The following is a 13196-nucleotide window of genomic DNA, read 5'->3' as shown; positions in this document are numbered from 1 at the left end:
CATCTTATCCCAATCTCAGACCATTTGTCCCTTTCCCAGTGTCATGGGGTGACTTTACTTTTAAGATAGCTTTGGGAGCTAAGGAAGTTGAAGCTGCTGGAGGCTGATGGGAGTGTCATGGGGTTACTTTACCTTTAAGAAGGTTAAAGTTGCTGGGGGCTGCCGGGAATTTTCTTTCCTGACCAATTATCGGTCATTGCTGAGAATTGACAGCAGTTTTAGCCATTGAAAAGTAGAATCAACTTGTGAACTCCACCTTAAAGTGTACAACCAGAAGTCTGTGGTTCTCTTTGTTTTCTGGCTGTGAAAGGTAGTAGAGCTTCGGCTTCTCGCTCTGCCCGGCCACATGTGGCCGGGCGGGGGCCGGGCCGGGCCCGCCGCGTCTCCCGTCTCCCGGCCGGGAGATGGGGCCTGCGGGGAGCCTGTCCTGAGCCCCGGCGGGGCCGGGCCGGTTCCTGACTTAGCTGCAGGTTTTGCCGTGATGAAATTTACCAGAAAACTGCCGAGTAAAGAAAGAGAAGAGCTCTGGGCCTGCTGCAAGCAGAGACGGTGACCACGCTCTCCAGAGCAGCTATGAGGAACTTTTCATCGCAAACAGCTCCAGCTCCTGTTCAGCAGAGATCACCGAACCATTTACAAAAGCTTGGGCAAGATTTTAACTCTTTCTTATCCAGATGAGACTTGCGGATTAATCTTTTTATCCAGAGAGAGAAAAAGAGAGTGATCAACATGAAAAGAGACTTTATAAACTACTAGTGGCAAGAAAGAAAAGAAAATTCAAGAAAGGTAGAGAATTAAGAAGATGCTTTAATTAAGCTGAAATATCTTTCTGTTAAAACTATAGAAATGGACAATAAAGTCCTGAAAAGAACTCTTTTAATTCATGATAGTGTATGGGGATGAATAGAGTGTTCAAAGTATAAATTTGAGTAAAAAGCAGAGTAATTGTGGTATAGTGAAGTGCTGGGAGATTTGAAGCCTTGAGAGGCAATGAGAAAACTGTTTTCTAGTGAAGAGCACAGAAACAGATAAAGAATACTTTTTGCCTTTGACTAACTTATCCTTAAAAATACTATCCCTAAACATCATGACCTATAACACATTTCAGAGTAATGTGGAATAAGAGGAGTGAGCTTTGATAACAGCAGCTCTGAGCAGCTGATATCAAGAAAACAGAAAACTATAACAAAATAGCTTTCTTGTGAGAAACTCCATAAATTAACAGAAAGGAACTTCTGTTTCTCTACAGAAACTGAAGAAAAGACTATAAAAAGAATTGAGACTGTTTAAACCATCAAAATTCTAGAGTTTTTGTCTCTGTTGTCATGTGAACAAAAGAATAGTGAGCAGTAAGAAATGAAAAGGTTTTTCTAAAAGTTTATTCTGGTGTTCTTATTCTTGTAGTTTGTCAATAAACTTTCTTTATTCCTTTTAAGTTTTATGCCTGGTTTACTCTTATTTTAATCCATATCCCATAGCAAAAAAATAAATAATTCTTTTTCCCCCTTGTTTGTTAATTACTAGTTCAAAACCACGACAGGGAGTCTTTTCTCTTGAACAATTATCAGTCATTTCTAAGAATTGACAGCTGTTTTGACCATTGAAAAGTGAGATCAACTTGTGAACACCACTTTAATATGTAAAGCCAGAGCTCTCTTGTTCTCTTTGGGTTTCCGGCTTCTGACAAGGTAACAAGGCTCTGTCTTGGCCTCCTCCCCCCCCCCCCCCCAGGCCGGACAAGGCTGCAGGGGGGGGGGGGAGAAACAGAGCCGGCCAGCTTGGCTTAGTTTGTAGTTTCTGCTGCTGGACTGAAACCTGAGACTATGAACATCTGCAGCTTTTCCAAGACTTTAATTCTTTTATTACCTAGATAAAACGTACAGATTACTCCTTTTTTCCCAAAAAGACAGAGAGAGAGAGACAATCAACATGAAGAAGACAGTGAAGAAAAGAGTTAAGTTTTAGATGGGAAAGAGAGAATAAAGAGATGCTTTATAAGCTGAAATATTTTTTTGTTAAAGCTATGGAGATGGACAATAATGTTCTGAAAAAAAATCCTTTAATTCATGACAGAGTATATTGGGAGGAATGGAGTGTTCAAAGTGTGGATTTTGAGCAAAAAGTAGAGTAATTGTGATACAGTGAGGTGCTGGAACAGAGTGAAGCAAAGATTTGAGGCCTTGAGGGCAATGAGAAAACTGTTTTCCAGTGAAGCTCACAGAGACAGATGAAGAGGATTTTTGCCTTTGAATAACTCATCCTTAAAAAATTATATCCCTAGACTCATAGCCCATACACACCTCAGAGTGATGTGAAATGGGAGGAGTGAACTGATGGCAGATTTCCGGGCAGCTGGCATCAGAGGAATAGAAAACTATAACAGAAATAGTTTTCTCATGAGAAACTCCATAAATTATCAGAAGAAGACTTCTGTTTCTCTACAAAAGCTGATGAAAAGACTCGCAGGAATTGGGACTGATTTAAACACCAAAGTTCCAAAGTTTTTTGTCTCTATGTTGTCACGTGTACAAAAGAATAGTTGAGTAGTGGGGGATAAAAGGGTTTTCTTGAAGTTTATTCTGGTGTTCTTATTCTTGTAGTTTTGTTAATAAATTTTCTTTATTTCCTTTTAAGTTTTAAGCCTGTTTTGCTCTTGTTCTAATCCATATCTCACAGCAAGAAGTAAGTAATTTTTTAGTTACTGCTTTAAAACCACGACACCCAGTTCTTCCCTTCCCTATAAAAATCCCAGCTTTTGCCCAGATCAGTGGTAGATCATCACTCACCCCCTTCGCTGAAGCCTGCATTAAAAAATTCCAGCAGAATTCCACATGGTCTCCTGTCTCTTGTCTATGCATGGCTGGGGTAACCCGTGAATGGAGCTGGCTAGGCTGATCTGAGCTGATCACTGCAAGAGCAGAAATCACTTCTAAAAGAGCTGATCATTTGAAGCCTCAGCCCACACTCTTAAGGGTTACCCCTGGCTGGAAACTGCCTGGAACTCCCCGGACAGCAGCTCCTTCCCGGGACATCTATCTGGGATTGTTGCTGTCAGAGCTGGGGGTCAGAGAGACCCCCAGACCTATCTGCAACAGTGAGGGATGAAGAGGAAGCAGGGTTTGAAGAACAGGAGGAAGAGGCAGGGCCAGATATAATCACCTGATCCCTATTCCCAGATGAACTGCGAGATGTGCAAAAAGATTTCAGCCACTAGTTGCATGAGCCCCTGGTGACATGTCTGCTCCGATGTTGGGATATTGCGTCCCATGATATGAAACTATGTGGTAGTGAAGCCAAGCAACTGGGATCTCTGTCCCGGGATGTGGGCATTAACAAGGGGATTGATAAGAGGACAGAAACACAGCCTCTGGAGGTGACTCCTATCAAGTATGAGGGAAAGGTATATTTTCAAGGATGATCTTTTAGTGCACTGAGACAAGTGGAACAGCATGGAGTAAGGCATGCAGTACCCGAGAAAATTAGGTGTGTGCTGGAGGTACTCTATTAGGATTGAAATAACAAGCAACCCCCTATATATTCAGATGAGGTTCAGTGTACACAAACCATGTGGCAGAAGTTCCTACGGTGCGTGCCATCAGCATATGCCAACTCATTGGCACTGATGTCATGTAAAGAAAGAGAACAAAGAGTAGATAATTTGGTTACCAAACTCCGGCTATATGAAGGAAGTATCTTTCTCTCCCTATGGGCCTGCGTCTCATCTGTGAAAAGACTGTCCAAGGACCTCCAGCAATTTAAAGAGGACTTCTAGGAATTTAAAGAAGTGTCCTATGACCCTCCAGTACAGACCAGAGCCTCTGCTATTGCAAACAAGCTCCCCCTGTGCCCCACCTGACATCATTGCCTGGGGCAGGGGAAAGGGACTCTCTCCTGCGCTTCCAGGAAGAAGGACCTTTCTTTCAGTGAAAGAAAGGAATGGTCCAGTATTGGTTTATTTTACATGTAAATCATTTCCTTGTCTTACACCTTTTGTTATTAATATTGTCGTTACTGTTAATTTTCTTATCTCATTTCTGTTTCCATTAAGTTGTTCTTCTCTCAACCTGTGATCTTTGCCTTTTGTGCTTCCCATTGGAGGAGGGGAGGGGAGCAAGCAGCAGTGTGGCTTCAGCAGGAGTACTAAATTGGATAATGCCATTCCTAAACCACAACACCAATATATTCTAAAGGTAATACTAAATTCTAGGACTGGTGTTAATCTTTCCACAATACTGCTCTTTGTCTTTTCTTGATAGCTTATTTGAATGAAATCTGTGCTTGGGTTCAGAATTCAGTAAGAGAACATGTATGAGAATCAACTAGATGACTGTAATGTGTTGTTCGAACTTGAAATATTTTTTAAAGCATGTTAGCATTCATAGATATTTATTTAGACTGATATATAGAAAGATTATCAGCTAGCTCAAATTAACATATATGCAAGTGTCAGTACAGAATATTTTCCAGTCCCCTGCTAGTCATGTCTATGGTCTGGGACAACGCTGAAGCATTTTTCCACATTGGATGTATTAAACCATATAATTGCATAAAGCTTAGTCATGTCAAGATCAAGTGCCAGGTTCTACACCTGGGATGGGATAATCTTGGCTATATGAACAAACTGAGGGAAGAGACACTGGTGAGCAGCCCCATGGAAAGAGATCTGGTGGTTTGGATGGATGGCGAGCTGAATATGAGTCAGCAGTGTGCCCTGGCAGCCAAAAGGTCCAACTGTGTCCATGGGTGCAGCAAGCACAGCATAACTAGCCTGTCAAGGAAGAGGATTGTCCCACTCTACACTGTACTGGTGCAGCCCCACCTTGAGTACTGTGCAGTCTTGGATGCCTCAGTATAAAAAAGACAGCAAACTGTGTCCAGAAGAGGGTGACCAAGATTGTGAAAGGCCTCAAGAGAAAGACTTATGAGGAGTGGCTGAGATCACTTGGTTTGTTCAGCAAAGAGAAGGCTGAGGGGTGACCTCATCTCAGTCAACAACTTCCCCCTGTGCTCGGCACTGGTGAGGCCACACCTTGAGCACTGTGTCCAGTTCTGGGCCTCGCAATTCAGGAAGGACATTGAGGTGCTGAAGCATGTCCAGAGAAGGGCAACAAAGCTGGTGTGGTGGTTTTTAGCACTAGCTAAAAATCACCAGAGTACTTAATAATTTTTTGCTGTGAGATATGGATTAGGAGAAAGGAAAAACAGGCTTAAAACTTAAAAGGAATAAAGAAACTTTATTAATAGGACTACAAGAATAAGAAACCAGAATAAAACCTCCAGAAATCTTTTCTCCTCCTCACCCAACTTTTTTCCTTTCCCAACTGACACCGTAGAGACAAAACCTGGGATGTTAAAGCAGTACCAACTATACAGTAGTTTTTTTCATCAGTCTCTGTAGAGAGAGTTTTCTCTTGTCATTCCATAGAGACTTCTCCACAAGAAAAACAGTTTTCTTGTGGCTTTTCATTTCCATGACTGGCAGCTGCCTGGGAAAAAACTCTGCCATTATGATTTAATCTCATTTTCACACTACTCAGAGGTGTGTTCATGGGCCATGAACTCAATGGGTATTATTTTAAGGATGAGTTATTCAAAGAAAAAAGTTCTCTTCATCTGTTTCTGTGATCATCTCTGGGAACAGAAGTTTACTTCTTCTCTCCCTTGGGGCAAAGGGTCTTCATCAGCTCTCATCTCTCTGTTCAATCATCTCAGCATCTCATGAGATCACAGTTACTCTACCATCTGCTTAGTTTCATCAATGGATACCTTTGCTCAGATTTACAGTTTGAATAGTTCATTCCCCCCAATACTCTTTCATGAATTAAAGAAGTTTTTCAGAACATTATTGTTCATCTCTATGGCCTTACCAAAAGAATATTTCAGCTTATTAAAGCATCTCCTCATTCTCCTTCCATCTGGAGCTTGACTCTTTCTCTTACTGATCTTGATGTTTCATGTTGTCTTTTACATGTTGATTTCCCACTTTCCTCTCTCTGGAGAGGGGATTAAGTCTGCAGGTCTCATCTGTGTAGTGAAAGGGCTAAATCTGGCCCAAGCTGCACAGGCCTTCATGGCATCAGATTTCAGGTGTCTCTCTTAGCCCAGCAGCTGCAGGGAGGGAGCAGACGGTTTTCAGCTTGGAGCCATCTGTGCGGGCCATGGGGGGGCAAGAGGTTATCAGCAAGATGTCAGCAGCAGTGGCCCGGTCCCAGCCTAGGGCCGGAGCCCCCCCTGGGAAGGGCTTCAGCCACCCCGCTGGAATGGGACCCGGAAGGCTTCCCAAGAGGGGCCACAGAAGAGCCCAGCCCAGCCTGGGGACAGGGGAAGCCCCACAGTCTCCATTCTCCACCCAGGAGCCACTGGACTACGGCTCAGCACCCACTCCCCAGGCCACACAGGCCACGGGGGAGCGGAGCCAGCCACACTAGAGCTCTGATACCTTTCAAAGCCGGAAACAAAAAAAGAAGCAGTTCCCGGGCTTGGGTTTAAAAGGTGGTATTCACAAAGGTGATCTTACTTTTCAGTGGTGCAAAATGCTGTCAGTTCTCAGAACTGGCCAGCTATTGGTCTGATCTCAGTAAGAGAAGAAATTCCCAGCAGCCTCTCTCAGAGAAATCACTTCTGTGGATGTTTCCCCACTTTTTTTCCTAAATGCCAAAGTACCACAGCTGGTGAAGGGTCTTATGAGGAAGCTGGGGCTGTTTAGCCTGGAGAAAAGGAGGCTTGGGGGAAACCTTATTGCTTTCTACAACTACCTGAAAGGAATTTGTAGCCAGGTGGGGGTCTGCCTCTACCCAACCAGCTAGAGACAGAACAAGAGGACATAGCTTCAAGCTGTGCCAGGGGAGGTTTAGGTTGGGCATTAGGAGGAATTTCTTCACAGAAAGGGTGATTAGATATTGGAATGGACTGTCCAGGGAGGTGGTGGAGTCACCGTCCCTGGAGGTGTTTAGGGAAAGACTGGACATGGCACTTAGTGCCATGGTCTAGTTGATAATGGTGGTGTTAGGTCATAAGTTGGGTTCAATGATCTCAGAGGTCTTTTCCAACCTAGTTGATTCTGTTATTTCTCAAGAAGGGCAGTGGAGGGGGATGTGCTGATCTCTCTCTGGTAACCAGCAATAGGACACAAGGAAATGGAAAGAAGCTGCGTCTAGAATTTCATATTGGACATTAGGAAAAGATTCTTCACTGAGAGGGAGGTCGGTCACTGGAACAGGACCCCCAAGGAAGCAGTCACAGCAGTACACTTGTCAGAGTTTAAGGAGTATCTGGACAATGCTCTTAGTCATATTATTTAGTTTTAGGTAGCCCTAAAAGGAGAAGGGAGTTGGACATAATGATCCTTATTGGTCCCTTACAACTTGAGATATTTTATTATTCTATGTGTGGCATGGAGAGAAAGTAAACAAAGAAAAATAGCTTGCTCTCTCTTCTGAAATGAGAACAAGGACCATTGGACATTGCTTCTGTGTCAAAAAGTACTTGATTCACAGGCTGCTGGAAGGCAGGGAAATGTGTCAGGGAAATATCCCAAGAAAATAGCAATAGGAGAAGGGGAAATGGCCTCAAGTTGTGCCAGGGAGGTTCAAGTTGGATATTAGGAAAAATTTCCTCACTGACAGAATGGTTAAGCACTGGAACAGGCTCCCCAGGAAAGTGGTGCAGTCACCATCCCTGAAATCCCTGAAAGTGTTGAAAAAAGAGAGTAGACAATTGTCACTGTTGGACACGAAATGAGTCACTCAGATGCAGTTCGAGGTGTGGTGAAAGAAAGAGAAAGCTTTATTTTTCCTTTCAGTATTTATAAGTTTCTGACCATGACCAGGGATTGGATAGTCAGGTTAACACCTTCTCAACCGCACTGGCCGTGAGAGATGTCAATCAAAAGACACATCTTTAATGGAATGTATAAACACCTATGTTTATAGTTACTTTCCTGGGAAAGTGGCTAGAACTCGTAGAAAAACAATATCGAGGGCCTGATTCTCAGGACGACATCTCACACTGTCTTTGTTAAAAAGAAAAAAAGAAAAGAAAAATGAACAGAGAAAACAAACAATATCTTAAACACTCAAAGAAAATTAACAGAGAAAGACAAATAATGTTCCAAACAATATCAGAAGGCTTTTAAATTCAGGGTGACATCTCACCCCTCTCATTAAAAAAAAAAAAAAAAAAAAGAACGTGTCCGGCATCAACGTCTGCTCGTGGACAGGCCATCGGGGTGGTCACTTAGGTCATCCGCATCTGAGTCATCATCCAATGGCCCATCCATCAGATGGCTTTCAATCTGGTCACGGTCTCCAACCTACTCGTTGGACGGATGTTGCCTTTGCGGTCGCAGGTCAGGGCAAACATATTTTGCAGGTCCCCAGTGTACCCCAGTATCTGTGGATATGCATGCATACCTGCACCCTGAAGCGATAAGGTCAAAAGGACCTTCCCACTGCTTGGTGACCAAATTCCTCACTCGAACCTTCGCTTGAGGTTGATGCGGCTCATCCAAAGCCCGCAATGAAAGGTGATGATTCAACATGACCGCGTTATCAGAGTTCTGCAGCACTGTGAGGTGATTGAAGATATACAAAGCTTTTTCCAACCGACTGTGCAGGGTCTCACCCTGCATTCCCCATTTCTGCTTCTGTAGAACTCACTTTAGTGTACCATGAGCATGTTCCACAATAGCCTGACCTATCAGGCAATGAGGGATACCAAACTTGTGTGACACACCCCACAACTGCAGGAACTGCTGCACCTTCTGAGAGGTATAAGCAGGACCATTATTGGTCTTCACAGCAGAAGGTATGCCTAAAACAGCAAAGGCTTGCCTCCAATGGGCAATGACATTGCGGGTCTTTTCTTCTGTGTGAGTGGAAGCCCACATTGTAGAGGAGAAAGTGTCCACACTAACGTGCACATACCGGAGCCAGCCAAACTTGGCAACTTGGGTGACATCCGTCTGCCAAAGATCCAAGGCCCTAAGGCCCCTGGGGTTTACCCCTGCTGGCAAAGGCGCAGCAAGTGCATTACAGTTGTCACAAGACTCAACAATGTCATGGGCCTCAGCAGACATCAACTGGAACTGTTTCCTCAAAGTATGTGCGTTCTGGTGGAAAAACCCATGCGATGCTTTATGTGATAAACAGAGACCCTTTTGTTCGACTAAACATGCAGATATGATATTCTGTAATGCTATGTTCTGTAAAATCAAGATTGTTACTGACGTATGCATAGTTACTGATGCTTGTATAGCTACTGACGTTTATCATGTCCTTGCTAAGATTCCTTGAATTCCAGAAAATTACTGAGCTAAGCCTTTACAGAGAACAGTGAAGAAAGGTTAAAGGAAGATAAGGTAAAGACCGAACCCCTAGACCGATGAAGACGCATGCGCAGAAATACCCGAGAAAGGACACGTCACCGGAGAGCCCGGAGAGCCGGACTGATTAAAAGGAGACACACAGAAAACGGAAGCACGGCCGCGGCAAAGCGGGATCGCTTCCCGGCTGTCCAGCGCTGTCTTTTGCTTATTGCTTGCTTGCTATAATTAATAAAACTTCCCTTTATTAAACTTTAACACTCTCTCAAGTGTATTTATAACACTTTAGACTGCTAGAGTGTGTCAGGCTGAGGTGTAACCCACACAGGGTTAGCCAAATTGTCAGCCCTCGCATTACCTTCTGCAATGAACCCTGGTAAACTGGTATGACTCCTCACATGCAGGACGTAATATGGATGCACCCAGGCCTGAATGGCACACCACAGGGCCTTCAGTAAATGAAACAAAGCAGGATTACCAACTTCCTTCAAAACCAAATTACCCAATCGCTGGGCTATGCCGGCCACATAGGCGGAATCCGTGACCAGATTGAAAGGTTCCTGGGAAAACTTCTGAAATGCCATGACGGCAGCCCATAATTCCACCAATTGGGCCAACCCCTCCTCATGACTCTCCAGAACCTGCCACTCAGATCCGTCCTTCCAGGTAGCAATGGCCTTCCCAGTCCTCCCTGAAGCGTCGGTAAAGACAGTGGAGCCTTGCACAGCTTCCTGAGTATTCTTGGGCCGCAAAGAAATTTCAGTGAATTTCACTACCTGCAGCAGCTGATGGCTGAGCAGATGATAGGTGATCTGCCCGGAAGAGTTCTCCAGAGCACTTTGCATGGAAATACTGTTCACAAAGACCAAGTCAAAGTCCCCTTGCGGTACCGGGAGCACAATCTTTGCGGGATCCGCACCCATCAATTGCAAACACCGTTGCCGGCATTTGACAATCAAGTGAGCTATCAGCTCAAACAATGCAGTTGCTGTTTTCTGCTGCTTATGGGGAAGGAAGACCCATTCCAGGACATGCAAGGGATTGGACCATTCATCATTCCATTGGCCAATGATACCTGTGGGATGCAAATCTAGAGTGGTAATGAAAACAGTGACATCAATGGAAGGATCAATGCGATAAACCTGACGAGCAGAAACTGCTCACCGAACCTCCTCCAGCACCTGCTGTGTCTCTGGGGTCAGTGTCCGAGGTGACTTCAAATCAGAGTCTCCCTTCAACAGAGCAAACAAGGGAGACAGCTGTGCTGTGCTCAGTCCCAAATAGGGACGCAACCAAGTGACAACACCCACCAACTTTTGGACATCATTCAGTGTCCTCACCGAATGCACGAACTGCACCTCTTGATGTTGGACTGTTCGCTCCAAAATTTTGACCCCCAAATACTTCCAAGGAGGCTGGCACTGAACCTTTTCTGGAGCCACTTGTAGCCCATGAGAATGCAGGGCACTTAGCAGCCGAGGTTGAATCTCCAGCAGTTCATCCTGGGTGGGCGCAGCCACCAAGATGTCATCCATAAGAGGATAGAGATGAGCATCAGGAAACTGCTTGCGAACTCCAGACAGGGCTCGAGCCACATACCATTGGCAAACGGCAGGCAAATTCTGCATGCCCTGTTGCAAACCTTCCATTGATATCTCTGTGTGGGCTCAGCATTATTGACAGCTGGCACTGAGAAAGCAAATTTTGGTCTGTCATCAGGATGCAAAGGAATCGTAAAGAAACAATCATTCAGATCCACGATGAGGACTGGCCAATCAGCGGGAAGCATGGTGGGTGACAGCATATCAACCTGCAACGTCCCCATGCTTTCCATCACAGCGTTAACCTTCCGGAGGTCTTGCAGCAACCTCTACTTCCCGGACTTCTTCTTGATACAGAAAACAGGAGTGTTCCAGGGACTGGTCAAAGGCTCCAGATGACTCTGGTCCAACTGTTCCTGCACCATTTCACGGAGGGCGACTAGTTTATCATGAGGGAGGGACCACTGATTCTCCCAAATGGATTTCTCCACCAGCCAGCGTATGGGAGGCGTAGGACAGTCTGCACCCTCCAACACAGTGGCCCCATCAAAAATCTGTCCCGATACGCACACTCCATGCAGCCAGAACGTCCCTTCCCCAGAAAGTTATCCGTGAGTCCTTCATGATGTACGGCCAAACCATGGCCATGTCTCCCTCGGTGTTCGTGACGAACATGGGCCTCCGGCTCACACAGCATTGTGCTGCTCCTTCCAAACCCCGTGACAGACATCCGCACCGGTTTCAAGGGCCACTCTGGGGGCCAGTCGGCAAACCTGACAATCGTGATGTCTGCGCCAGCGTCAAGAAGCCCACGGAGGCTAATCTCTGACGATGTCTCACCAGGGATGGACAGGGTGCAGACCCATTCAGGACAATCCTTGGTGTGGTAGTGCATTTTTCTGGGAGTTACCTGGTCTCTGTGTAAACCCTCTAGGCAGCTGTGACGTGTTTTTCCCCTCCCCTCCCTGTCCCTGAAATGTTATCCCATTGGTTAATGTTATATGTCTCCCCGCCCCTCTCCCGAGGTTTGAAAGAGTCCGGGAAAGAGATAGCCGGCCTCTTCTCTCCCCTGGAAGCCAGCCAAATAAACATCCTCTGTTATCCCGGAGGGAGAAGCAGCCCTTTTTGGTCTTTTTCTTGGTCGTGAAGAATCTCCCTGACCCCCCCTGGACAGAGCTAGCCAGGATTACTTCGGGGGCAATGGGAAGATTACTTCAGGTGGTGCCCATCGCGGGGGTTTCAGAACCCCTCGTGACGGCTGGAAAACACCCCACTGGTGTTTTAACAAGCCTAGGGAACGTCACCTACCCCACAGTCTTTACTGACGGGGGATCAGGTTGGTAGCTCGGTAAGAACACGAGTCAACTCAGACCGAGAATTTTTTTTTTAAACTGCCGCGTCCTTCAGGAAAAAGGTACCGGGGGGGGTGCGGGGGGTGCGGGAGATCCGGCGGTTGTTGTGGGGTTTTGCGAATCACGGTGGTGTGGTGTGGTGCCGGTGCCAGAGCCTCTCCCCGGTATCAGGACCGGGGGAGCCCACATGGCACTACACGTGGTGTGTGTGGGGGGGGTGTACCGGCGGCGTGTCCTGGGCTTCGCGGTGGTTTTTAAACCCTGACCGCAGTTTGGATCTTTTCTGCTTTTCTTGTTGATAAAAAAGGTTAGACCAGTCTGTGTAGGAAAGCCTTATTACCGGCCATGGGTTCTCATTTTTCTACACAGGAAAGGAATAAATATTCCCATATTTAAGAATATTTTAAAGGCTGGAAATATCAATTTCTCAAAAAATAAGCTGAAGAAACTCGTAAAATGGGTTTTTTTGCATTTTCCAGGTTTGAATATTGATTCCCTGTCTGACTGGGAAAATATTGGGCAAACACTCACTGTGCAAGTTGAATTGGGGGATAACACGGCTGGAAAATATATCCCACTGTTCCTTTTAATTTGGAAAGCAGTTCTACAAAAACACGAGAAAAGGCTAGAAAAACCTTTGGCTCCCTCCCCTCCCCCCTTTCCCTCAGCTCCCCGGTCAGAGGGTTTGTCTGAGGCATTGCAGGCAGACGAAAACTCCTTCCCATACCCTTTCCTCCCTGCAGAAAACCCTAAAAAGCATAGCTTAAAATCCGCCCAGCAAGGAGGGGGAGGCTCGGCTGAACTTACTCAGAAACATATGCCGAGCAATAATGGCGCCGACCATGTGCTCTCCTTCCCCCCCCACCCCTCCCATAACCCCTTCCTCCCACAGGTCCCCGCCTCCAAGCCTCTCCCCGCCCATAACCCCTCCCCTCTGCCTGGTTCTTACAGGATGGGGGGGCAAGGCGGAGGGCGGAGATA

The 13196-nt window shown here is 45.8% G+C and overlaps 1 protein-coding gene across 1 annotated transcript in view; it reads left to right on the top strand.

Annotated features, from left to right (window-relative positions):
• The window catches only part of LOC131592107 (E3 ubiquitin-protein ligase RNF38-like), a 239915-nt gene extending 228223 nt beyond the window's left edge, over nucleotides 1–11692 (top strand). Inside the window, exon 5 of the mRNA XM_058863381.1 lies at nucleotides 11465–11692. Within this exon, the coding sequence (XP_058719364.1) occupies nucleotides 11465–11692 (228 nt within the window). The remainder of the gene's footprint in view (nucleotides 1–11464) is intronic.
• Nucleotides 11693–13196: the final 1504 nt, after the last annotated feature.

The sequence above is a fragment of the Poecile atricapillus genome, chromosome W (genome assembly GCF_030490865.1).
Source record: "Poecile atricapillus isolate bPoeAtr1 chromosome W, bPoeAtr1.hap1, whole genome shotgun sequence".
Classification (NCBI taxonomy): Eukaryota; Metazoa; Chordata; class Aves; order Passeriformes; family Paridae; genus Poecile; species Poecile atricapillus.
This window is presented reverse-complemented; position numbering and strand designations above follow the sequence as displayed.